The sequence below is a fragment of the Crocodylus porosus genome, unplaced genomic scaffold, assembly GCF_001723895.1.
Source record: "Crocodylus porosus isolate Cpor-Errol unplaced genomic scaffold, CroPor_comp1, whole genome shotgun sequence".
NCBI classification, from domain to species: domain Eukaryota; kingdom Metazoa; phylum Chordata; order Crocodylia; family Crocodylidae; genus Crocodylus; species Crocodylus porosus.
Window position 1 is genome coordinate 105,583,207 of NW_017728947.1, and position 27,531 is coordinate 105,610,737.

General features: G+C 42.4%; 1 protein-coding gene across 4 annotated transcripts in view; it reads left to right on the top strand.

The window, feature by feature from the left end:
- The first annotated feature begins 372 nt into the window (after positions 1-372).
- The window catches only part of PPP2R5E (protein phosphatase 2 regulatory subunit B'epsilon), a 103,639-nt gene continuing 76,480 nt past the window's right edge, over positions 373-27,531 (top strand). Inside the window, exons 1-2 of one of the 4 annotated variants that reach the window (XM_019550845.1) lie at positions 373-543; positions 1,960-2,123. In XM_019550845.1, coding sequence (XP_019406390.1) covers positions 425-543; positions 1,960-2,123 — 283 coding nt within the window. In that variant the 5' untranslated portion in view covers positions 373-424. Of the gene's footprint in view, positions 544-623; positions 1,085-1,959; positions 2,124-27,531 lie in introns of those variants that run through there. The other 3 variants (XM_019550848.1, XM_019550847.1, XM_019550846.1) reach the window with 3 other exon arrangements.

A 27,531-nucleotide genomic window follows, 5' to 3' on the forward strand; every position in this document is an offset into this window, starting at 1 on the left:
CGCTGCCCCCGGGGGAGGAGCTGCAGACGCCCCCGGCCCGCCGGGGAGGGGAGCGGGCGAGGCTGGGGCAGGGCGAGGGCGAGGGCCAGGTGAGGGCGGCTCCTCGTGCCCCCATCCCTCAGGGAGCCCCCAGGTCCCCTTCCATTGGAGGGGACGGCAGGCTAGGGGGCGAGCACATCGTCTGGCAGACCCCCCGTCCATCCCGGCGAGGTGGCACTTGTCTCTGGAGCATCACTTCGGAGCCTCGAAGCCTGCCACGGTCCAGGCGCGCCACGCAGGGCGCGGCTGTCAGGGCGGTCGTGAAGCAGCGCCTGCCCCGGGGGAAAAAACAAAAGAGGATAAATGGTTTTTTTTTTAAAGATGATACCAGTGTCCCAGCTTGGCTTCCGAGGACGCCGCTCGGTCCTTTGAAGCGAAGAGTTTGATGTTTTCGGCGGACCCGGACTTTGTTACATGCCCGCACACGGCCTCGCAGCAAACCCGTCGTCTTTCTACGCACGCTTACACCGTCATAAAGAAAATAATAAGACCTCCTTCTAAAGCGTAAATCAAACGACTTGATTTAAATCTATTGTATTTGTATGGGGTAGACCAGTCCGTCAACATGATAGCTATTTGAAGGTGGTCTTTCCCAGTAGCAGTAGGTGACCCTTTGATAAATTGAAGCCAACAAACATTTGGGGTGATTAACACCTTCCAAGCTCATGCTTTAAGCCCCTGCTTTTGCGCGTGCTTACATGCAAGCTTCACTTGATTACCATGTGTATTGTCATTGAAATACTGCTCAGAGCATCAAAGTTAAACGTGCATAAGCACTGGTAGGATTCATAGCTAAATCTTTCCCCCTTACATCTTTCTTTTTCACTGAGAAGATACCATGGGACTTTTTGACAGAGAAGACGACAAGGCTGGCAAAAATCAAGAGACTGGTTGTTGAATCAACTCTTTCAGTATTTCTTTATAATTTTGTAAAAGTAGCATGGAATCTGCTCAGGAATACTAGAATATGAAACTGGAGATATGCAAAGAGATTCACAGTGTAAAAGCTGGGTATTTCTAAAGTGGAGAATAAATGACTAATGTAGTAAGTCTGTCAAGCTTAGTACGTTTTGTTGATGTTTTGAAGCTTAATGATGTTGGTTGGCTAAACTTTCATACATTTTTCAACTTATTTTTATGGAAAGCAGTCTGCCTATTTTATGTGTGTTCCATGGTATATTAATTGTCTACTAAATGTCCATGGTTTTGATGGCAAAATTCATTATTTTGCTTGTGCACCCATTACGGCAGGGGCGGGTGATTGTTTTGGGTGGAGGGCCGCTTACTGAGTTTTTTGGCAAGCCATTGAGGGCCACATGACAGACAGCCAGGGAGAGAGAAATATTAATTTTCTAAATTTTTAGAGGCCCTGCAGGCCAGATAGAATGGCCTGATGTGTCACATTCAGCCTCCGGGCCTCATTTTGCCCACCCCTGCATTAAGGAATAGGTGCTTTAGGGAAGAAAGAAGGAGATCCTGTGGCAATCCAAAGAACGTGTGGTCCTGTAGGCCGCTTCTTGCTGACTGACAGATCACCCCTGTGTTTGTATGGACTCTTTTTGAAGTCAACAGGTCCCCATGTCAATACAGCAATCGATCTGCCTGGATCTGATTTCAGGATCTGGGCCTAAGTTCAAATATATAACAAGTGAGGATGCTACAAAATAGGGGAGAGGAAAGGAAAGGTTTGCAATAGTACCAGGAATTTATTTTTTAAGTTTGTAAATAAATCAATAGACAGACCATCTCTCTCCTATCCATCTGGCCCACTAATTTTTTCAAGTCCTTGTGGGTGATAGTTCAAAAGGGTGTTTTTAGGAGGGAAGTGAAGGAGGTACAAAGTGACTCTTGGCAAATTCATTTAATCTTTACCTACTTCTGGGCATTGGGAATGCGTTTATAACACTTGTTTCTTTTCAGTAGGGATATGTCCTCAGCACCAACCACTCCTCCGTCAGTGGATAAAGTAGACGGATTTTCTCGGAAGTCCGTCAGGAAAGCCAGGCAGAAGAGGTCGCAAAGCTCCTCCCAGTTTAGGTCTCAGGGCAAGCCTATTGAATTAACGCCTCTGCCTCTGCTAAAAGGTAAGGCTCAAGATTTTGTGTGCGATTAAAATACTTTTTTTTTTTTTTTTTTTTTACAGTTGACATCAAAATTGTGCTCAAAAGTTTTGTTGTGCCAGAAATTTGAGAGGAAATGTAGCATGTAAGTGAGAAAAGGTGCCTGACAAACAAGCTTTTCAAACTCTGCAAAAATGTTGCCATCAGTTGATATCTTTAAAGTGGAAATCTTGCCTCTGTGCTGTTAGTAATACCTGTGGAAGGTCTGGATGCTAATATGAACAGAACCATTTCCTGGGCTCTGCAGGCAGGCAGGTTTTGTCTAAGTTTTAACTTTCAACATTTAATTTAATGTGGCACTGGGTTTTTAATGGGTTTCTGAGCAAGCGTGAGGAGTATGAATTTGGGTAGGCTCCTAAAATAGGCTTAGCACTCCCTGAATGGGCCATGTCACCTCAACTCACTGACTTTTTTTTTTAGTGCGAGTGTGCAGGTGCAGTATCTCCCAGAATCAGGTCCAGAAATAATTCTTTGCATACTACATATTGAAGGGGTTTGTGGTATCACGTGCAAATCTTTTCATGTCATCAGTCTCCTTTTTGTTTATAAGCAAAGAAAATGTCAGTACAGATAACTAGTGTTGATGCTGTAGTTGATTATTTTTTGTCATTGATATTGGATTTAACTAATTCTAGACAGTATTGAAGCTAGGAGGCTTAATATTAGGCCTGTTACCTTTTGGATTTGCAGATATGTGTTTCCCCTATCTCTTTCCTCTACCTATCTGATTAATTTGTAATTAGTCAGAGCATTGAAATGTAAAATGGACTTGTAATCATCATTCTGGGGTATTTGTGTGCTTCTGTTTCCTTGGAAGATAGAAGAAAAACAGATAGAAAGTTCAAATAAAACCTGGTTGCCAGGTAAGTAAGGATAAATTCAGGGATTTGTTATTAGTGGATGACTATTGAGTTTTCACTTCTGTAACAGTGTCTTATAATGGGGCTGATATAGATTTTGGTATGCTTTCAACAATGTAAGGATTAATTACACTTGCAGCTTGTCATCTTTGACACTTTCCTTTTAAAATTCTTATAGCTTGAGTTCAGAAAAGTGGAAACATTTTGACCTTTTGATTAAAATGGCTAATTCTCAGAAAGTAAACAGTTGTGAGTTACTTTGATAAAAGAGTTTGTGATCCCTATTGCCTGAGGCCCTGATCCTGCAAATACATGTGTATGTTCTGAGCTTGTCTCCTTTGTATAGTCCCATTGAAATCAATGAGGTCACTTGGTAGTAGTAAAGATGAGCCTGTGCGTACGTGTCTGGGGCATAAGGCTGCATGAGATGTAACAAACAGATGGAAGGGAACATGGAATATTGGAATACCACTGTGAGTTACAGTGCCCTGGCTTCCAAATGAAGGATTTGCTCTTACGGTTATTTTTCTCCCTTCCACTGACTTCCGTGAGGGATTCAATGAGATACAGGGATGTACTTGAGTAGATCAATTTGTGGGCCTAATATCCACACATTATTAGTAGTAGATATCTTACTGGAGTACTGTACATCTTTTCCAGATCAACTAGAAACATTGGAATTTTTTTTTTCCTTTTTATTATTAAAGGTATTACCTCAGAATACTAAAGTAATGAGACTATAACCTTAAGAAATTAGAAAATTATGTTTTATTTTCCTTGTGCATTTGCCAGGATTCTACATGCAGTCTCTTTTTGTGCTATTTCTCCTGGATAGTTGTTTAAAGTTGTAACCATAAACAAAAATGTTAGGTTTATACTTAACACATGTATAGTCTCAGTTTCCCGTATTGTTTATAAGGGTGTTTCAGACAGGGACAGAAGAAAGAAACATTTTTAGAAATGTCCACTATAAGAGCTGCAAAAATTAGCAGCGGGATTTGGGGGTGTGTAGTTCCTAAAATTAGTTCTCATTATTTTGGCTGTCTTTCAAGCATAACATTTGTATGCAAAAAGAAAGTTTTCAAGGTTGATAGCTCTCAAGTTTAATTTTAAGCCTATTTTTGTGTGTGTGATGGAGGGAGAATTGTGGCTGCAGGTGCACATATGCATAGGATACATCCCTCTGCTCCTTTGTTTAAGCATGTAAGGCATTGACGTTTATAGAAAGCTTGTTCTCCAAGAACAGGCTTCTTACAAGCCTCAAAACTTTCCTTAATTACCAGAATGGAGTAAGCAGAACAGCAGGACAGTGTCCATTCTGTTCTTTGTACATTTTTTACGGTGCACTCATTACAGTAATACCTGTGTTCCTTGGAGTAGTGCAATAAGTGATGTGACTGCACATCTGTCAGACATGGTCTATTCTCATTGTTTCCCCTGAGGGAAAAATATGTGCAGTGAAGTGTCTTGTTTTTGTAGGGTTTTAAGTTTGGTTTCCGCCCCCCGCCACAGAAACTTGGGAGTCCCAAACCAAAGCAAGCTGATAGGGTAGTTTATTATTGGTTCTTTTTCAATAATAGCATTTCAGATAGAAATGAGTCACTGCAGGTAACAGAAGAGAGTATGCAGTGCAGGAGGGGCTGTCCTTGAATTCCATGCAACTCTGAACTATGACCCTCTATTCAGGAACTAAAATATAATGAGTAGGATATACAGCATCTCCTGTACTGCTTTTCCAGTAGAAGCATGTGAAAAAATGAAATCATTGAACATAGCTAAAAATACTAATGTTTGTCGTGGTTAATATGAGGTCTAGCTTTGCGCCTATGTACAGTTCATGTGCTCAGAAGCTGAGTCCCCTTGTGCCTTTTAGAAACCACAGTTTGCTCTGTTTTATTGGTGTAAATAAAGTAGAGGATAATTGCATTACTCTGAATTTATACTGGTGCAACTGAGCCTATTTGGAACTGCATAATTCTTTCATGAGGCAAAAATCTCTTGTATAACATTGAATTAACTTGTTTTTTTTCCTCCCTGTGTTTCAAGTGAGGGGAAATGGGAAGAGAGAGGTGAAGGTGTGAAAGTGTGATCTAGCTGTCATACATTTGAATAACTATACTCTTAACTAGGTTTGAATGTATGATCCCTAGATCTAAAGTTCACTTCAGTGTTTGTGTGCGCTGGCCATCTCAGTGCATTGCATCCTGTATAGCAGGGAATGTCAGGCTCATTTGGCCCTGAAGGCCAGATTAGCATTGCTGAGCCAACCTGTGAGCCAGACTGGGACTGTGGAGCATCCAAGGCACTGGGTTCAGTCCTCATTTTGTAGGCAGTGCACAATTGATGCTGGCCTCACGTGCTGTGTGCAGTGCACACAACTAGTCCAGCCCTGCCTGTGCGCTGTGTGCACCATATGCTAACCCTGGGGCTCACTGTGCATGTGGCACAGGGGCTTTGGGGTTTGGACTGTGTGCAGCATCCCAGACTGACCCCTGGTGCCAGGTCCTGCCCATGTGCTGCATGCAGTGTGTAAGGCTGGGGCTGGTGTATGCGGTTGGTCCAGTGCTCCATGGGCTATATTGTATGGCTCCATAGCCTGGATCCAGCCTGCGGGCTGGATGTTTGTCACCCCTGCTGTACAGAATGACTAGTTAGGCTCTGAGTAGTGGAGGGCCCTTGGCTTTGGAATTCATATTCCCACCTCAACCTATTGGTCCGACATAGTTTTAGTTTAACCTTCAGGACATGACTCTTGTTACATCGGCTTAATCACAGAAGTAGTGGTTTTGTGTGTTTGTGTGTGGTGTCTAGGGGTGTCTTTCGGACGGCAGGTATTTAACATTCATTAAAATAAAGTTGGTTCATTTACTGTATTTTTACTGTAAAGTACCTACAGATCAGCCGACATGCAATCTGTCAGTTGGGAAATTGTTGGGGTGGAGTAAAAATTCTGTATTTTAAACATTAGGCTCCAGAATCCAACCGAAATACTGCCATACTTTCCAGATTATTTCCTGCACTGTCTTTAAAAGTGGTGGTGGGAATTCAGAGGCATAGGAGAATAATATTTGTCTTGAAAGAGTTCAGATGGTGAAGGTATGCATGCAGGTGTCTGACTTGCTTATATGCTCATATGAGAACATACCTAGAAGTCTTGAATAGTGTGCTCTGAGATTGGACATGAAAATAACGTTCTGCACACAGTAATTTTCCTCTCATTAATAACCTGTGAGGTTTTATTAAGTTAGACAAAGTGCTCCTTTGTGGAGACTAGTTACGTAGATTTAAAATAGCAGATTTGTTAGCTATTTTTTGTGTTACTGGGACTCGCGCAAAATACCTCAGTGATCTTTTATACTTGGAAAAATACTTTCTGTATCCATCATCTCCTGTGTTTTGCAATAACTTAAGACAATTCTGCTTGGTCTGCTTTTCATTTCTCTAAAACTTTTTTACATTTAGGCTGAAACTGAAACATTTCAGCTTAAAAGGTAGCTTATTTTTGGAAAAGTTACTTTCCCCTAGAAGCCAGGGCCTTTTAAGAAAAATCCTCTCTCAAAAAGAATCATCACATTGTTACCACAATATTATAAAATTATAGACCTCTAGTACATTTATCAGATAGTTTCCATGGTATTAAACAGTTTTTGTAACAGCAACAAAGCAGCACTGTATAATTCACAAGGGAGCAGATCTTTTCATTTTGGCTATGTATTTGATGATTCTGTCCTCTTTTGGGTTGCCTTTTAGGATCTGTTCTTAATGCAATCCCACCTTTTCAAATTTCTTGTTAAGGTAAAAATCCCATCAGCTTCAGTGAAAGTTTTAGTCAAGCAAAGACTGCAGGATTTGGGCCTTCATTTCCAAACAAGAGCAATGTTGATCTTTATTTCTTTTTTATTATAAAATTGTTTGAATTCTCTTGTTGTTCTTTCATAGGCCTCAATTGTCCAGTCCTTATTTATATTGATACTTGTTTGGTATTTTCTAGGTGGTGAGAAGTAAAACAATTGGAACCCTTACTCTCAGTAGTAATCTTTCTTTTTAATTCACTGAGGGCCAGATACTTAGCTTTATAAAGTACTTTTCACTTGAAGATCTTGGAACATTTAACAAATATCAATAAACCATGTATAACCTAGGTTCATATTTCTGATGTACAGTTGGAACAGTGGGAGGGTTTTTTGTGAAACTGTCTAATAGACACCACTTTTGTTCAGCTTTTGTGACTTCAGGGTTTTTTGTAATCAAAAGGGTCCACCTGTATGCATGGACTGCAGGATTGTGGCTGCAGTCCTGTGAAAAGAGGGAAGAATTATCCTGTGTCTTGAATGTTAAGTTTTTCAAGGGTTTTTTGTTTTTTAAATGCTGGTGACCTTCACTTCATGGACATCGCTCCTCTCCAAATTTATGATGAAGCTCTTCTTATTTTTTTGTGTTCTGGGTAGTGCTTCTTGATGCATTTGGCTCAATCTGTTTTTGCTTTTGGTTGAAGTTATGGAATTTATTTTCATTACTCTTTAAAATGTTGTCAGGTGGGTTTTTTTTCCAAATGTGTATGATTTCAAAATGTTCCATTCATTAACGGAATTACCTCTCTTTGAAACTTTTGGTATTGGTTACTTTCCTGCCATATTTTGAGTGTAGTTTTGTTGATTGGGTGTCTGTGGATTTGCAAGAAGCTGAATGACTATATGGGATCAAGTCAGAATTTACCTAACTCTCTCAGTTAGCTATACATAAATGGAGACTAGAGTGATGAGAGAGTCTAGTCTAAGGACCTGATCTTGTTGTGATCTCTCTGTGGGCATCTACGTGTACTCCTATGGGATTTATTGCAGTGTCAGGGACAGATAATCATTTCTGTTACAGTAGCAACTAGCTGCTGCAGTCAGGGATCAACAGTTTAGTTAGGTACTGTATACCCTCTCTGTCCACAGTTAGGATTACAAGGAGTTCGTGGTTTAAGTAACTTCTCTTGTTACAGTGGAGCTCCCAGGCCCCTATCCTTGGAGAAACACAATGTTGGACTTGTAAACCAAGCAGAAGTAACTTAAAAGTAATGTCACGAATTAGAGAATTTTTCAGTGCTGTTTCCTTATTCTTAGCTGCTCTTAGGTATGCTCCTGCTCTCGGCAATTATACTGTTCACATTAGCTTCCCCAAAATATACAACTTTGAGACTTTGGCTCCCTGATCTTGCTTTTTGTTATCCTGGTATCTTGTAGAAACGTTAGACAAAAGCCTACAAATGCAAGGTGATAATGGACTGGGAGGGTCCTTGAGGTCACTGAATCTACTCCTCTGCTGTTGGCAACATCATCAGCAATGGTTCACCAACTTATGAGGCCCCAGCTAAAATGGAGTTAGACTAATTACCCCCACTATTCCTACTGTCAGGCTGTCCAGTGCTAGTCCGCTGCTCTTTGGATGGTTAGAAACTATCTTTTCATTTTCAGTCTAAATTTATTCATGGCCAGTTTATACTCTGTTTGTTCTTGTGTTGACATTGGCTTTGCATAGCTTGTATAGCTTTTCTTCGTCGCTGGTGTTTACCTCTAACGGATTTTTCTGGACTTTTTCCAGCTCAAATGTATCTTTCTTGAACATGGGTGACTAGGACTATACACAGCACTCTACAATAACATTCATTGATGGTTCATAGTCATTCTGTGACTGGTCAGTATGCATAGGTCTTTCTCCTACTCAGTCATTTCTAAACTAGGAGCTTATAGTGGAAATCCTTGGTATTAGTCTCTAAATGCCTGAGTTTGTTTTGCACAAATGTGTTTTTCTCTCTCTTCTGTTACTACAGTCCTGAAGGCTGTTTGTTTCTTCCCTCATGATATTCTTGCCTTCCTCCTGTATTGGCAGTGAGTCTCCAACTTTGGGTTACAGGCAGATTGAATTAGTGCACTTGTGCCTCTTGTGTTGGATTCACTAATGAAAATAAATACTAGGTAAAAGTAATCCTAAAATTAGTCTTGGATGAACTCTGTTAATGACCTCGCTCTCAAATGACAATTCCTTTTTCAGTGTAATCTGTTGCCATTTCCTCTCTAACCTGTTTCTTTGTCCTTCCTAACATTTTGTACTAATTTCCATCACCTCCAGTTTAGCTAATCATTTTTCATGTGGGTGTGCATCAGACACTTTACTGAAATACAACTAGATTAGATGTATTATTTCCCTTCTAAAAAAATATTCCAGAAAGATAACCAGCTTAGTTTGGCCTGATTGATGTTTGATAAGCCTGTGTTACCAACTGAAAGCAAGATAAAATGCTTCCCTGCCTTTAACTATAATTTCTTTCAAATTTTGTTCTTGCTACTTATGCTGCTGAACTCAGATTAGTGGGTCTGTAGTTGCCTTGATAATTTCTCTTCTCTTTCTAATATGTATCATTATTACATTTTATGTTCTTTTTTCCAGCTAAGTCTATCAAGTGCAGGGTTGCACTGTTTAAAAGTCCCAACTATCAGACTTGTGATTGCATGTATTAGATGGCTCAGAATTCTGGGATAGAGACATCTGATTCCCTCCACACCCCAGCACCTCACCCTCTGCCAGGACTTCAGTACACTTAGCTTTTTGAGCTTCGCTTACATCTTCCATTTCTATTATGTGCCTCATTATCATTAGTAATCTTACCTTTGTTCCCATGTTCACCATCATTGTCCCTTCTGAAGACTGAACCAAAGTATTCATGTAGTTTTTTGGGCTGTACTAAGATTATTTTACTCTTGCCAATCCTCACTATATGGCAGCCTCACTTTTCTCACTGAGGCCTTGTCCAGACATGTGTATGTGTGCAGTATACATCGTTGCCCCATCTGCAGCACCGCACATCACACATGCCGGCATTCCCCATGCTGGGAGGGGAGGGAGGGTTGACCCTGACAGATCCTGGGGCCAAAGAACCCACACCAAAAAAATTGGGGTGGCGCACATGGCACGATTACGTGCTGCCCAGAACCAGAGTCTGTTGGGCTGGAGCCACGCTCCGGCTGCTGGCCAGGCTTCCTCCTGTGGCTTCAGCCCTGGGAGGCCCCCAGGACCCCAGGTAAGGCTTCTGGGGCCAGCACAGTTGCCTGCCCCAGCCTCCCCTGCCCTACCCAGGGTAAACTGCCACGTGCCAGAACACGCATGGCATGGGTGCTCCCCGGGGACAGGTAGCAGCGGCACAAGGAAAAATATCTGTGCTCATTTGGACACACCCCACTTTGTTCTTAAGTGTTTACATGGCTAAAGTGTGTTTTGCTGTTTGTGTAGGTTTTCTTTGCAAGGCCTAACTACTCTCACTAATTTATCCCTGTGTTTTCTGGCCTTCAGGTTGCAGCTTTCTCTGTTGATCAGCAGCTTTTCCTATTTCTTATAAACCCTTGGCTTGCTCTTAATAGCCTCATTTTGATGATTATTCATACGTTTAGGTTGGGAGCCCTTCCCTAGGAATGCTTCCTTCCCACCCCCCACTTTGTTCTTATGAGGCAAATTGTAGATCGTTTTTACATCTGTCTTAAAAACCTTTCACAACTCCTCCACATTTAAATCCCTGAGATCTTCAGTCCAATTGACTTCACTACCTGATTTCCTTTAATTTCTCAACATTTGGCTTTTAAAATATAGTTACGGACCTTTTTTATAAACAAGCACCTTATTTAACCCTTTCATTTAAATTAAACTGAACTGACTTGTCATCACTACATTCAGAGTTTCTTTCCATAACTTGCTAGAATGCCCATATTATATACAAATCTGGTAGTATTTATCTCTCTCATAACATTAAGGAAATTGCTGTCTACATGCAAATCCAGTCCTGTGTGTGTTTAGGAAAATCGTAACACAGTACATTTACAATCCTTCCCCCAAGTGGTTTTGATCCAGATCGATTTTGTTTTATTTAAGCTCTCTTGTATTGCTTTATAGCCTACCGAATAATTGGTGTATGATGCCAAAGTGCCACCTCTGTTTGTAATTGCATGTGAAATGGGAGGGGAAAGAAACCCATCTCTGTCATGTAAACTTGTATATCTCTGGTTGATGAGATACATTTAAGATACCAAAATTATATGTATTTCAGCCTTCATTGTGTTCACAAATAGGTACATTGGGATATTCCATTTAATAACTGGTTAAATGACTGTGTGGTAAGGCCATCTGTGCTGTTTACTTCATTAGGCACAGTATTCTTTTAAGATGTTTGCCTTGTGTCCTTTTCCTTTTTTTTTCTGAGAGTCAATTTGACTTGTAGATGAAAGGAAACTTTGCATCACCCCACCTTTTCCTGCAAATCTTTCTTTTCACTTCGGCCTAACCCTGCAACAGATTTGCTGGAGTACCTTCATTAACATCTCTGTGTGTATACAGGATTGAGGATTTGTGGGCTTTTATTATGAAGAGCACAGTCTAGTCTAGTTGCACTCTACCTAGCAAATTGGAGAGATTTTTTTTCTCCTTTTTCTTAAAACGAAAGATAGAAATACCATGTCCCTGTAGAGTCTTGAGCAACATTGCTTTATTTCTGGCACTACTGGGCTACTTGCTCTACAAACGTTAGAGGAGATGATCACTGCCCTGAAAAACTCATAACTTAGCATAAGACTGGACAAAACAGAAATGTGAGGACAAGTTTAACATGGTTACCCGAGTTAGTTCTGTGCACAGTTGAACATTTCTGAATCATTGGTTTGGGGGGGGGGTATTAAATTTATTTTGACTTCTGACTTAGGCAGTCAGCCTAGTTGACTCTTAGCCTGAAGAGTCAAAGTGAATCTGAGGGATGATGAGAAACTGCTGTTTCATTATTTTCCCAATGTCAAAATATTAATCTTTAGGACTAACTTCCCAGTTAGGGAATAGGATTAAACTCAGTAATATGGTAATTTTATTCAGAAAAAAAATCTGCTGCCAGCATTATATGAACAAAATGATCATTTAGAATTGTATAATAGCCAGAGAATATTTTTAAGCGTCTGATTAAAGAAGAAATATACTTTAGCTTTATATGGGTCTCCATTTCATGTTGTTTCTTGCAAACAGTACCTAGATATAGAGGTTGGAATTTGTTATGCTATGGCAGGGAACATACTTCTTAAGTTACTCTTCTTTTCAATGTGCTTAAGAAGATCTTGCAACAGAAATTGTGCCACCATGTAATTTTCAGTGTGTTTAAAACCTAGATTGCAAAATTAAGCTAAGGGAGGCAGGAAACACACTTTATTCTGGGACCCAAGCCCTTTTCTCCAAGAGTGTCCACTCTTGCTGAGAGAAGCATGACAACTAAAGTCTGATGTGGAAGGGATCTTAAGATGGGTTTGCATGTATGAAAAAGACCTAAGGGGCAGAAAATTTAAACAAAGAGAGAAATAAACCTTTTGTCTTTTGTATCGGATCTGGTTCTGTGGTGTTGATGGAAGAGCTTGTGGAGGACATGGAGATGTGTGTTGTGAGGTCTTTCCGGAGGTGGTTCTCATCTCTCACAAAGACTGTCACCCCAACCCATCTCTCTTTCTTCTTTTTTGTTACCAGGGATTTCTGCCACATCTGCTTTGTCATGGATCACATTTCATGCTGGGTTGAATTCTTGTTCCGTACTTTGTTTGTACTTTGTTGGCTGATAAAAGACCCTTTGAATTTTCAGGTTTTAAAATGAAAATTGTGTGGTTGGTTGTATTTGTTGCTTTAAGGGTTTTGTAAATGTTATCGTTTGGCTTATAGTGTGTATGAAAGGCTGTTGAGAGTTGATATAAGACTGTATAAAAACAGGTGGTGTTTGGGGCATGTCAGAAACTGGCACAAAGATGATTGAAGGTCAAGGGAAAGAAATATTTCTGTTTTTACGAAGGAACTTGATCTCAAATAAGAATGCATACATTTAAATTAATTTTCTTTCAGAGTTTAGAGACTTTACATTTCTATATGATGGCTTAAATGTTGGATAGAATTGCAGCTAAAAATACTTCTCTAAATATTTGCAGTTTAAATTTTGAATGATTATCTACCATATTAAACTGTAGGAGGTTATATATTCCCTCCGTGCAGACTCAAAGGTTGAAAAGCCTATCATTACAACCAGACAATATTTTGCCAGTGCAGCAAACTTAATTTAATTGCTGGATTTTGCAAAGACTACATACTAGTGAGGAGAGGGTAAATCTGGCAGTCTTGTTATTTGAGGCATTTTCAAATGGTACTTTAGGGATAGGTTTTGAGCAGCAGACTTCTTTTGCCAAATAAATTAACTGGTTTATATATAGAATAGTGTTGATTTGTGGGATTCTGACATTAGGTATCTTTCCCTTCCTCCGTTTTCATCTTTGTTCATTTTTCTGTCCATTCTTCCTGTTTTATTGTGGGGGTGGCATTGCCTCCTTCCCCACTTCGTCCTCAGTTGAAGCAACTAGAGAGTGATATGCTCATACACACATGTGAACAATGGTATTCCCCATGGTGAGCATTTGGGGTAGATTAGACGGGCCTTGGAGTTCTTGATGTAATAATGTTAGCTGTTTTAATGAGACAAATGCTCCAGTGAGTCTTGAAGTCAACTAGTAGTTTTGGAGATGGGACCAGATCTGATGGGAAAGTTTCGTGTATCCTGCTGGAGAGCCTGGCTGTTTCGTTCTGCCTCTGGAACAGAATCCAAGTCGTTTCAGACCCCCTTGCTTCATTCAGGGCTTCTTTCTTCCTTAATGGAATATTTTGTCCCCACCTTTTTGCAGTTTGACAGAGGAAACAGTTGCCTTTTCTCTAGAAAGCTTGAGCACCACAGAAGCCAAAGCTCTTGCACCTCCATATCAAGCAGAGAGTGGTGGACAGAGCAAGGCAAAGGAAGAAGGCAAGAGAGGTGGCCTCTCAAAAACATACATCCCTAATGGAAAGCTGTGTCTGTTTTGTTCAGAATCCAGGCCGGTGGCTTGCAGTTCAGGGTAAGCAAAGGTTACTCCAGAATAAGGAAAGGTGAAGAGTGAAAATGGTGCTGCTGGAGAAATGGTCATCAGTTCCAGCACTAGACAACTCTCTCTGTGCATTGATGGAGCCGGAGAACTTGAAGTTAGGAGCTGGTTACCTCTGAACAGAGTATGAAGGGTTTGGACACAGTTTGTCATCTTCCTTATGCTTTCCTTTCTGCCCGTTGTGCTAGAGTTCTTCTTCTTAGTCCTTCGTTACTGATGCTGTAAAGGTGGGGATGCTGGGCTGGATTTACAGCACGCTCCGTTAAAGTGTATGTTCTACATTAGTGGTCTTGACGTTCGGCTCACAGGCCAAATCTGTCATTCAACCAGTGGGGCTCCCCAGGGGTCCAGAAATTTGGTAGTGGGTGGCAGCATGGTTTCCAGAAGAAGCTTAACACTTTGAGGTAACCTGAAGTGACATGAGAGTATCATCACAGTCTGTCCTTGAGTTGACTGACCAAAACTAGCATGAACAAGCATGTTATGTACTTACCTTGGGTATTTGGTGCTGGAGCATCTGAGCATTTCTCAATATTTAATGTATCTAGCTGTAGCAGCTTCCTAGGAGGCAGGGAAATACTGCCCTTGCCCTTGGGCAGAGCATTACCAAATGTCTTCCCTGAGATCTCACAGCAAGTGATGGAAGAGAAGCTGAATATGGGGATCCAAAAAACACTTTCTGAGGATGCTAAAATTCAAAATACGCTTTTTCTTGGCAGCGGTCCGAGATTTGGAAGAGGGCTGTGTCTGCAGCCCATTCTCCCAAGCAAATTCTTTTGTTTTTCCTTTGCATAACATTATTTCCAGTAAGAAAAAAAACTTGTGCTCTGAGGTGGTCCCAGTTGTCGGGGTTTTCATCAAGGCACTTGAGGTCTTGTAGCAGGACAGGGATAGGATAGAACCCACGTTCACCTTGCCTGGATGACTTGCTAAGCCAAACCCTGACCAGAGACCATGCAAAAGCAGGTAACTAGAGAGCAGCCCAGATCTGGGAGGAAAGTGTTTCTCATGAAGTCTAGAGACAAGCCAAATTACTTGCATACATTTGATTTTATCCAAAAAGGCAGTAAGATTGCCAAAGTGAGACTAAGGCAAAGTAGAAATAATACTTAAAACATAGATAACATGCTATATTTCCTGGATTTAAATGTGCGGAGAGAACGAATGACTCCGTGCAGCTTCTCTTGCTGTGCTTTCTTTTCTCTCTTGGAAAACAAGTAAGGCCCAACACACAAAACAAACATTTCTGGCCAAGCTCTGGCAGCTTGCAAGACAGAGTGCATGCGTGAAGGGAGAAGGAACATACTGTACATCCCACTTCTCCATTGCCACAAGGGCCAGAGTAGCAGTTGTAGGAACTGCCAGATGACGCATCTGATCCTTCAACGTAAGAGGTGTTGAAGGGGAGCTGTGGTAGGTGCAGTACTATGCTCAGGTTCAGGAACTGCCTGGCATAAGACATTCAGCTTGTCCAGAACAGCAGTCATGACCACAGGGATACGTGTATTGTTGGGGTGGGTGGGAGAGACCAGGGCTGAGGATGAGTATTCCTACAAACCAGCAGTCAGTTATGAACAAAGAAGAGAGGGGAGATCCCCAAGCAAATACTGACCCAAAACTTTAAAGGCAGTATGTGTAAAGATTTTTCCAGAAATTATAATCACACGGGAGGTAAAATGTTAGGGGGTGGGAATTTTCCGCTCTGACTTGGTTTTTGCAGTGGTTTTGGGTGTCTTAGTGTTTCCCTTGCACCCCACTCTCTATGAAAATAATGAAGATCTTTGTCCTTTGATGCCTGGAATAAACAATGTATCCTTTGGGGCTGCACAGGTACAGGTTTCCCTTGCTTTATGTGAGTTCTGTATGTGCAGATTTACTCTTATGTAATGACCCTTTTTATACCAAAAATTCATTATATGCGAGGTAAATTCAGTCTTATGTGATCAGTGTGGTGAAAGCCTGTAGTCAGCCATTTTGCAGTACGTTGTGGGAGTGACACACACCAACGTATAGTCTCCTGTGTGGATCTGTGCTCCTCACTTGTTGTCTGCAACATGTTTCTGTAGTTGCCATCCCCATTATGGTAACATTTACCCCCACCCTGTGCTTGTGTGTACTGTCTGCTGATGGTGAATACCAAAATTGTCTTGTAGAAGTGGTGGAAATGGATCTGGGGATCAGTACAGTCAAGGTCTTGGAATACATTGTTATTTGTTGCATTGTAAAGTGGGTTCCCTTTGTGCAGATTTGAGTTATATGCCGTTTTCCAGGAACGCATGTACAGCATAAAGCAAGGGAAACACTCTACCCCAGTATCAGGAATACTGACTCATTTTTGCTGGGAGACTTTTTGGCATGAGGCTGCAATGCCAAGTCAAGAGTGTACAGTGATGCCCGAGAATTTGTAGTTGGAGGTGCCTGAGAGTTTGGTGTTGATGAGTCAGTCTGGGACCCCAAATACCACGGTTTATATAAGGGGTCTGCACTATTGCTAGCAGAAGGCCATTTTGTTTTAGGCTGCCTTTTCCACGGCCCCTTTAGCATAAGGAGCTGGTGTAGGCCCATTAGATCACCTATCCTTGTGGATGACTCGGATCAGTTTAGAGAAACAGGTGCAGATCCAAACCGGATCAGTTTAGAAGCAAGTCCTGCAGCTTACCTGAGGTTGGTGCCTTGAGATTTGGCCGACACAGTTGCTATTTTGTTACTTATTTCTCTTGGTAACTTTCAAATATATTTTCCCTCTGACTCAGTCATTTTTCAGAGGTATAGGAGGCCCTGGATTTCATAGGGCAGGAAGAGGTGGCTCTTCTTTGTTTAGGGTTGCATCTTCAGTGTCTGCTCTGTGGCTGGGTTCCCTGAGAGTGGCTCCTGAGTAGGTGTCTTTTTTAGGATGTGGATCCAGTTGGATTTGATTTCCCTTTCATCAGACCATAAAATTATGTGAATGCTCCTGTTCCTATGACTTCTACTGGTCCTTTCAAGGACAGAAAAGCCAGCTCTAGAAAGACCAACACAGAAACATGGCGGTCATTTTATACCACTCCACCTGATTCCTGTGTCCAGATGGCTGTTGACTTTTAGATGCTGGAGCTTATGCATTCAGCCAGGATGCTGACATGTGGTCTGAAAAAACAGTTTTAGGCAGAGGCTATTTCAAGATTGAAGTCCCATCTGTAGACCTTTCATTTCTGTGACTTGCTTAATAAAGCAAGTGCATATCATCAAATATGTACTGTTTGACATTTTCTTTGCAAGCAATGGAGAGGGGACTTTTTTCTTCATTAGCCCTTTGACTGGCTGTTTTATAAAAATTCAGTGCTGGCCTCATATCTTACGAACTGTCTTCATACCTTTAACTCACAAAGGAGATTCCTCTGTTTGCAAGCTTCTTCCTTTCATGCAGGTGTTTCCTCACTTTGGTGGGTAACCCTTGGCAAAAGGAGAAACCATTTGGGCCCCTCTCTGGAGCTCAAAGCGTGTTAGTTAAGCTCTGTTAAAACTAAGCATCCTTATTCATGAGGTCCACGTTGCCTTCTGTTGAACACCAGGAGTTGTTACCATCTTTCTGTCCCAAACTGTGGCTTCCAAAGAAGCTCTATCACATTTTGGATCTATATGGATCTCTTGGGTAGATGCCAACACGCAAACTCTAGTGTATAAATCCCAGCTCTTTCTTTGTGCTTTTCTGTCCTATAGAGACACTTTACTAATGGTGAGATGTGCTGAAATTTCTTGGTCAATAAAAGGCAAATGTGCAAGAAGTGAAAAATATTTTTTTTGGCTTGTAGATAAATGTTACATTTGAGCATTTAAACTCTCCCCCTCCCCCCAAACTAACCTAGTTTAAACCCGGGTCATGGAAAAATCCAATGAGAGCATGTGATAGAGAATGCTAATACGCATGTGATTTAGAGAGGATTTTCTTTCTGTGTAGGTAGTGCTGCTGTTTGATGTACGTATTCCTTTTTTAGTCTCTGGTTCAGCAGAGCGTTTCACTTAAATGCTTAGGTGTAGTCATTAATGTGTGTTTAGCCTACTTCTTTGGATGCCACAAGAATTGGGGCTTATTTCACCTCCCTTGTTGAGACTACTGTATTGCCAAAAAAGGCTCAGTGTGAGAAGTGTTCCCAAGAGCCAGTCTAAATGTTTTTCTTCATTTTAGTCCATTCTTGTTAGTTATAGCTGCTTGTGTTATCAGTATACTTGTTTTTTTTCTAATATTCATAGTATTTTAGCATGACATCTCTACCCAGCCTTCCAGGTGTCTCTTTGCTACATGATGTGGTTATACGTGTGTCAGAGTATTCTCATAAATCAGTCTCCTTCTCTCTCTACTGTTGGTTTTTGTTGTTTTCTGATATTGCTTCAGTTTGGTGGTGTCCTTTAAAAACTCTTTTAAATGAACATAGGGTGTGGTCACACTAGATTTTTACCAGAAAAAGAACTATTTACCTTTTTTGTGGTGATGCCTCTTTGTAGTCAATGTAAAATTGCATCGGTCTTTTGCTGTCCTGTTACATGGCTAACTAATCTTGTTAGCTGTTCCAAAAGTGTTTCTGCGTTATTGCCTTCCAGGTTTCTTTGTCCTATTGAAAGTCTTAAGTCTGGGCTATTTTTTCCTTGGGTATAGTTATTAGTAGATTATTTTTCCCAGACAGAATTTCCCTTATTTTTGCCCATGTAAGTGATTAACTTAGTTGCCTTTGTATTCTGACTTCAGTTCTGCTCAAAATTCTTCCTAATTTAACATCATTTGCAGATTTCATTATTATGATGTTTTACTCTCTTTAGATTATTAAGAAAGATAGTGATTGGATTTAAAATAAGCCCTTACTTAAAATGAGTACCTTACCTAGTAGCCTATTCCCAGGCTATGTTGCTGTTTACTTTTATCCTTTTAAGGTGTTTCAAGTTATTGAATTTCTCTCTTTCTGTCCAGATCAACTTGAATTAATGCTGTGTCTGGGATTTTGTTGGAAAATAGAGATGAAGTCCCATGGAAACCTTCTAATGTTGGAAGGGAAGAAATTGTTTTAGCCTAGTCAAATAATATATAAATTGAAATTTTTCTCGTAATACTTGACAGGAATTTGATATTGGTTTTGATATACTGTCTTTCCACTTCTGATTCTTAGCTTTGTGTTATTTATATACAATTTCTGAAATATAGGAGCACACATTATTCTTAATGTTTGCATGTACTACCTTCAGAACAGAATGTAATGTCTTTCTGTTAGGATCAGCCATTTGAATCGCATGGCTGTGGATTTTTTTTTTTACTGTATAATCCATAATCCTCAATATGTTTTAATCAACTTCATTTTTGGGTAACTGTGTTGGGGCAGGAGAGAACACAGTACGATAGGTAATTTATAAAGTTTTAGGACATGAGAAATGGAGTTAGCATCCATGTCTAATAAGGCATAACACAGGGTTCCTTCATTAATTTCAAATAGAAGAAAAAAAATAAACCTTAGGTAAAGCAATTAAATCCTGGTGATATTTTAGTTACTGTAAAATTGATCCAAATGTAAATACTTTTTCGGCATTTCACATTTGTGAAATGTAATTCATCTTTAATTGGCCTACTAACTTTGAGCATTAATGTCACTATTTAAATTGCTGAGTTCTGTGCCACATTTTGTGGAAGAATAGCATTCAGGAAAGGTAGTTACTTTTGTTTGAAGGGGGAGTTTTAATCTGTTATTGCTTACCTAGAAAGAGCCAGAATGAGCCTTTTTTTAAGCAGACAATTCTTTTTTCAAAGAGTATAACCTGAGGTAGGTGCAAAATAAGAATTTCTTAATATGAGCAGTTGTGCTTAAAGAAATACATTACTTTGGAGTTGATATTTAGATGAATAACTTCAGGAAACAGGGTGTTTCTGCTTTAAAAATATACAATATTTTTTTGCATCCTATATACCTTAGAAAAAATGTGCTTTTTGTATTTCTGAATGCAGAATGAAGAAGAAAAGGTTTTTCCAGAGTTACGGCTGCACAGAGGCAGGACAGACCTAAGCAGTCTGCAAGGCTGTGATATAAAAGAGAGAGAGAGAGAGAAACCAGGAGTAGCCAGTAGACATTAAAATGGCCAGAAGAAAGGATAACTTGGTTAGTGGAACATCAGGTTCGTTAACACCGGTGGAATGAAAAACAATGAACCATTAAATCAACTCACTCTTTAGCTGCCTAAAAAGAAATACCAGTGCTGCTGCTGATCAGTTGGTTTTGGAGCAGGAGTCCCACCCAAAAGGGTGATTCTGTTAGCTACTATGCTAGAAATGTTTGCTTTCCATATGTGTGGCTGGAATAGGGTATACAAAAATGTGTATATATATTTAAAAAAATAATATTTGTGTATTATGGTTGGGAGCAGAAGGTAAAAGAAGCTGCACAGGTTTTGCTAGGTATTACACATTTGTCTGATTGGCATCCTTTTCAAAATCCTGCAAGGGGGTGTAATTCATTAAAAAAAAAAAAAAGAAAAAAAATATTTACACACTTATGCCACTTCTAAAAAAAAAAAAGAAAAAAAAAGGCACAATTGTGTACAAGTGACATCATTTCAAAATAAAAGACATTAAAGGACATTAAGACAATGTAGTTCAGAATTTGCACTGTTCCCTTTGGACAGCCCAAAGTAATCAGTCAAAATACTCATTTTGCTGCATGCATTCATGTTGTGCTTTTTGTAATCCCAAGCCATGAGCTATAAAATTGCAGTTGCCTGAAAGCAATGACACTGTATAGTCACTGTGAAGTATCAATAGAAAAGTTTGCTAATGTTCTTTTGTTGTGGGTGGATGCTAAATATAGGATGGAGATTGCAGATGCTACCTGGACCAAAATGGCTTGGAAGCATTCAACAGCTGTTTTGCCTGAAATCTTTTAGCAACTGGAAAAATTACAGAACAGAATGTAACAAATGCAAGAGTTGTTTTGATTTTAAGAAATGTACTTACTGTCTGACTACGAGTTGATTTTCATATTAAGTCAGAAATGTGTGCATCCTCGGTACCATATTTTCTTGCATACAATATCCCTTATCCCTTCCAATACACCACATTCCTTGTTTTTGGAAGGCAAAATGTAGGAAAAAAGACTTTTCTAGAGTCATGGCCAACTGTATGACAGAATAAGTCCTCCAGGAATGTTGAGTATTCAAGAAGTGTGGCATTAGGAACTTCCTGGTGTGGCAGACTGTTTCCTGTGATACTTCTTGGACACTCTGGCTGCATCTAGATGAGTGAACATGTGCCTGTTGCAGTGCCTCAAAGCAGTTTGAAATGCCACAAGAGGCATGCTGGGAACAAAAAATTGTTCCCTGTGGGGCATATTTGCAGCATGGACTCTAAGTTTGATAGCAAAAAATAAGATGCTGGAAAAAAAGTGCTGCAGGTAACTGGAGGCTGGGCCCCCCAGGCAGATGCTTTGACACCTGGCCAGAGCGTCTCTATGGCTGTCTAGTGCCCCTGCTGTCCCAGCACACTGCCTCAGTGTGCTGAAGCAAATAGGAGCGGGGCAAGGCTACAGCGGTAGATTTGACCCAGGCTCTGCCCCCAGTAAGTAGGAATGTCAGGGTGGGGGAAACTGCTCGGAAGGGGTGGGTTCCCTGCCTGCATGCACGGTGCATAGCCCCCACTACAGCAGCCAGCAGTAGCCGTTGGGGCACTTGTGGCCCACTGCAGGCACAGTCCTCTGGCAGCATGCAGCACGGCCTAAGACCTGGGTGCTTCACATGGTGTGGGCCTGGTCTGCTATCGCATGCCCTCAATATAACTGGGCTGCTCTTGCTGTCCCCTGGGCTGCCAGCACTGCACAGAGTGCTTGTGCATCCTCAGACCGGACTGGGTCCTGCCTCCTTGGAGCTGGGCCTGCCCGACAGCACACAGGACACATGGAGGCATGGCCTGGCCCACCCAAGGATGTGTGGGTTCTGTCTGTGGTGCTGGCAGCCTGGGTGACAGCCAAAACTAGGCCACTCTTGCTGAAGGCTTGTGAGCAGGCTAGGCCTGTGCCGTATGTCATGTACAGCCTCTGGGTTGGAGGTGGTGCCACACCGCTGGGGGTCTCTGCCAGGAGCATCCTGCTGACTGCTGGTGGGGGGATGGGTGATGGGTGGGGGACCCACCCATTCAGAATTCCCCCACAATCCAACCACAAACCCCACACTGCCAAACTACCCTCACAGACCCCCTTACCCACAAACTTACCACCCCCACAAACCCTACACTTACCCTTACACTCACACAAAACCCCCCTCTTCCCCCACAAACCCCACATCCCCATCACAAGATTCGCACCCTGTGTGCCCAGCTGCCAGACAGGTTAAGACAGTTGCAGGGGCAATTGCTGCCCTGCAGACCTGCCCCATACCCACACTGGTGCTGGGGCATGTGGCCCCAGCCTGGGCGGGTTTCTGGTCCCAGGAACCAGTTGGGTGTGTCATGGGCTGGGGCAGGGGTGGAGGTGGCAGCAGGGGTGTGTGAGAGGGAGAGAAAGGGATGGGAGTTGGGGATGGAGTGCTCCAGGTACGAGAGGCCACCAGAGCCAGGCTTAGAGCACCCCTGCCCCCCTAGAGCAGCCTGTATAGGGGGAGGCCAGTCTACAAGGGAAGGGGCTTACACAGCGTAGTCCCTGAGCCCCAGTTGAGGGCTTCCCAGGAATGACATGGAGATTGCCGGGGCCTGGACACAGGCACAGGGAGCAGAACAGCAAGGACTGGCGCTCCTTAGAACCACAAAACAGCAGGTGGAACAACTGTAGCTGGACTCATGTCCTGGTGCTGGGATGGAGCTGCTGCTGGGAGGGAGTTACTGGGGGCAGGCAGGGGCTGTAAGTCAGGAGTGAGGAGCACTGGGAAGGCTGTGGGTTGGGAGTGAGGGGCAAGGGCAGGGCACCAGCAGATCAGTGCTGCTCAGCGCCCTATGTCCTGGTGAGCAAAGGGGGCAGGAGCAGCTCTGATTATTTTTTTAAATGATTAAAAAACCCCCAAAAGCAAAAGCCAAAGTGCATAGATATTTAGAATTCATTTTATTATTAGGATAGAGGCACTGGTAGGCTTCCAAATTGCTTTAAAATTGTAAACGTCAATAAAACATTGCCCAACTGATCTCTATATATAGTGGTGTTTCATTTTAATTGTGGAAGAACACAGATTTTGGGTATTTTAACGAGAGAATTTAGGGGGTTTTACTCAGAGAATCTGCAGTTTTTAAACAGGGAACACTAGGAACACAGAGGAGCCTGCCCAGGGCCAGCACCAGGGACCCAGCTGGAGGGCAGATGGCTTATCTCCAAATGCCTGGGAGGACATTCAAAGTGGGTCACTGCAAGGAGCACATCTTCTGGGGCAAGAGCTGCCCAGATGGCAAAGTGGGGACACCAGAAGACATGACAGCAGTGCTTTCCAAAGGCTAACTGTGCAGCCACAGCCCACTGGCATCTAGCCCAGAGGTGCAGGCAGCTCTGCCACAGTGCCCGTACCACAACCCAGGTGGCCGTATGGTCCCCGTCTGGGTCTGGTGGGCACGCAGCCATGGGGCCACAGGTCTGAGGGGGTGGATGCTGTTGCAGGTGACAGCCAGGCAGCAGCCCCCATTGTCAGACTGCTGCAGTGGGTGCAGGGGCCACTCTAGGTTAGGGCTGCTTCAGCAGCTCAACTGGCATAAGGGCCTAGTATCCCCAGATACCGGCTGGCTGGGCCTCAGAAGCTCCTGTCTATTTGTATCTTCCATATTTACGTGGGCCTTAAAGCCCACCCAGCTAACTAATAGTCCCTTTGTGGGACCAAAAGGTGAAAGATGCAACTAATTTCTTGGGACAACAAAAGCAGGAACCGGATAGGAGTTTTGTGTGGGTTAGAGGGTCAAAATGTGAAAATAAGTGTGCCTGAGGGGTGCACCAAGTAGAGTCCCCTGGGCTGCACATACTGAACCTCAAAGGCATCTAAGAAGCCGGTGGACACTGCCCACTGGTGCATAGGCGACTGGTATGGGGTGCACATTCCCCGCTGAAGGGGCTGGCGCCCCCCGCAACAGCCAGTACTGCTGCTGATAGGGCTGGTGCCCCAACAGGGCTGCAGCTGTTGGCGGTTTCTGTGGGTGCCCCCCCAGATTCAGGAGGCACCAGTCACTCATGCACTGGTGCTCTGCCTGGAAATGTACATGGACTGGTAAGAGGAAAGCAGCCCTGCAGTCTCTGGGCACCTTCCTGGCCAGAGCCTCCTTCCTGGTCTAGTACAGGGCCCACTTGGCCAGGGCCAGGGCCAGGGCCAGGGCCAGGAGGAGGTTGACCAGGAGGTCCCGGGACTTGGATGTGGTGACCAGAAACAAAAAGGTGGGGGTCGAAATTCAATCAAAACCTCAGGAGGAGGTTCTGGAGGGGGAGGGGCCTCAGAAGCTCCTGAGAGCTATTAGTCCTGAGCTGCTCGCCAGGGCAGCTTTTTATACTGCTGGGGCCAGCACAGTTACTGGCCCCCACCTCTATTCCCTTATGGTTATAACAGTAAGCAGAATTTGAACTAATGCAGTGGTATGTTCTGAAATCTGCAGAAAGCTCTAGGTCAGTTTTGAAGATTGTATAACACTTCCCATTATAAGACCCTGTTTTCAATGGCTTTTGACCCTGCCAGACTAGCTGCTAAAATTTTCTGTGTTGGGTATCTGCCTCAGGCTGAATTTTTTGAAAATCTTTAGTAAAAAACTGCTTAGTTGTTCTTGAGAGAGAGGCCAGGGAAAAATGCTTTGTTTTGCCCATGTAAAAAGTTCTGACAGTATTTTTTTGAAATGGTCTAATGTCTTGAGATTTGTGGACTCTACAGACTTAAAGTCTGGCAGAAGGTGGCTGCTTGTGCCTTTTGTTATATCCATGAATAGCTGTCCAGATTTGATTGCATTACAAGCATTATTTGTACATGTGCTGTAGAGTTAACGTCTAAAATCTCTAAATGTTGCCTTCACTGAGCATGCTTGAGCTCCTTGCAGCTTCTGCTGCTGGATGGACTGGGCATGATTCATCCTACAGCCTGTGATATTCAGGAGATGAGACTAATGATCCCTTCTGGCTTTGAATTTTAATTTTGTTTCCAAGTTGGAATGCATGTGATGAAGGAACCTGGAGGAGTCTGGAAGAAAAGATAGTCTCATGGTTCTAGCAGTTCAATGATGCGCTGGCCTTTTCCCCTACATTTGTGTGACGGCTCACAAGTTTGCTTAAATCAAACTTCTCAGAGGTGGTTATTAATTGTGTTCCTTCTTTTTTTTCGTTTTTTGCTGCCAATTGAGAATTTAAGGCCTGATTTGCAGAAATGATGAACACTTCCAACTGCGTAGGAAGTCATAACTACTCTGCCTGAATTCTGAATTGTTGAATACCATATTTTTATTGCATACCCACACACCCCAAGTAAGATGCACAGTGTCTTTTTGGAAGTCAGAACGTAGAGAGAGAGCGAGAGCTTTTCAGATTTGTAGCTGTTTTCAGAAATTTTACTTTGTCTCAATGCCCAGGAAGTGTGGCATCCTAGGCAACTATCTGAGTGAGGCAGCATAAACTTCCTTACGAGGCAGGATGACAACAAGGCTAGGTCCTAGACTTTTGCAAGGGCAACAGCAAGACTGTTGTTGCTGCTTTACTGTAAATATATACATTCCTGTAAATAATAGTATTGTTTCCCATGCCACAACCTTCATCAAGATACTACAACTGCATGCAAAGTGCTGCATTTTGCTTTTTGTTTTTATTGAACTTACTTTCATGCAGATAAGTTTCACATCATATGGGTTTAGACTTTTCAGTGTAGAATCGTAGTGTTCCCTTCCCTGATTACATATGTGAAAGGCTGGGTGCTACTAGTTTCTCAAACCTGTTTTTCTTTATTTAGCCCAAATTATGGGTGTTTGGGATAGGCGAATGCTTTCCTGCATCTTGGTTTTCTCACTGACCCTATAGTCTAATACATAGTTGCATGTTGTGCTTATATTTTAAACACCTTTTAATTCATTTCTGCCTCTTCTATGCTTTTCCTCCCCCTGGAAAAGTGTCTTAAATGGGGTAAGTAAGTGTATGGCCTTCTTTACAAAAGTAAAAATATAACCTTACAGATGCTATGACAGGAGTGGATCTAGAAGGGGTGCCATGCTATAGGCATTTACCCCCTTTTATAAGAATCTCCTCTCCTCCCTTCCCCGCTTCTTGCCGTGCTTAGTGGCACATGCCCTCTCTTTCCCCGCCCCATCCCATTTCTTCTTCTGCCACTCACTGCTGTTGCTGTCTCCAGCTGCCCCAGAGGTAGGGGAAGCTCTAGAGCTGCTGGACTCAGTTATGGACAGCAGCAGCAAGCAGTAGGCAGGTTCCTCTTCTCTGCCTGGTCTCACTGGGCATTCCCGGCCAGGCTGGGGACTGCCTGCTATTGCCACTGTCACTGTCCCCAGCCAAACCCAGCTCCCTCTGCAGTCTGGCTGGAACAGGGCAGGAGCAACTCTAGAGATTTCTCTGTCTCCAAGGAAGCCAGAGATGGTGGCAGGAGAAGAGAGTGGAGGGGGATGTTCCAGTGAGCATGGAGGGGACAAGAGGGGTGATGGAAGGGGGATTCTTACCTGAGTTGGGGACTTAAGTCCTTGGCTCATGTTCCCATGCTGGTCTGCCCACCCCAAGCGGAGGTGCAGCCATCCCTGTGACACAGGTTGCTGCTTCCATACCTCCCTCTGCAAAATCCTGGATTTGCCCCTTTTCTGTGACCCAGTGAAACGAATGTCATACAGTTCCCCTGTATACCTGCAGACGTGGCTTCTGCTTTTTGACTTACTGCCCTAATAATTTGATACCATCAACTGTGTGTGCAACTAAATATTATACTTGTGAGGGCCTGAAACACTTTAATATGAGTAATAAATTACTAAGAGGGAAAGCTTACCAGCCTATCCTGTGACCATGATTGGTCTTTTGTTTTCTAAAAATAGGCTTGAAGATCAGTTTTTATATTTCTTAAAGTATTCTCCCTAAGTGGTTTCAAAGAAGATTTTTTTTTAAAGCAGTAACATGCAAAAAGTTGAACTACACATTGTCAAAAAGAAGAAAAACTGAATTGCCCAATGAGCAAAAGATTACTCTATTTGAAAACTTTTTAAAGTCCATGTCCTTATTGTGCTTTGCTTCTATTGCCCGCACATAGCCATCAGCCTCATAGCTAGCAACTTGTAGGCAGTAATCAGTAACATAGTTCCTGTCCTGTCATGTTCTGTTGTTTTAATAACCTTGTTCAGCACTGCCCATATTCATAATCTGGGTCAATGTAGTTCAGGAATGAAATATTGTATTGTGCATAAGTGTACTGTAATCAAGTGGGCTGGGATTATGCAGATCATGAAGGTCTCATTCTAGCCTATCTTGACATCCTAACAATTTGAATGAAGTTCGAGACAGTAGTAGCATGTGTGAAAGGAGTCTTCTACTTGGGATCACAGTTGTGTTTCTCCTGTCATCAGATATGTAAAGAACCGTACAGGTAAGCAGAAACTTGATATCTCTGTTTTCATCTGATGCACCTGGA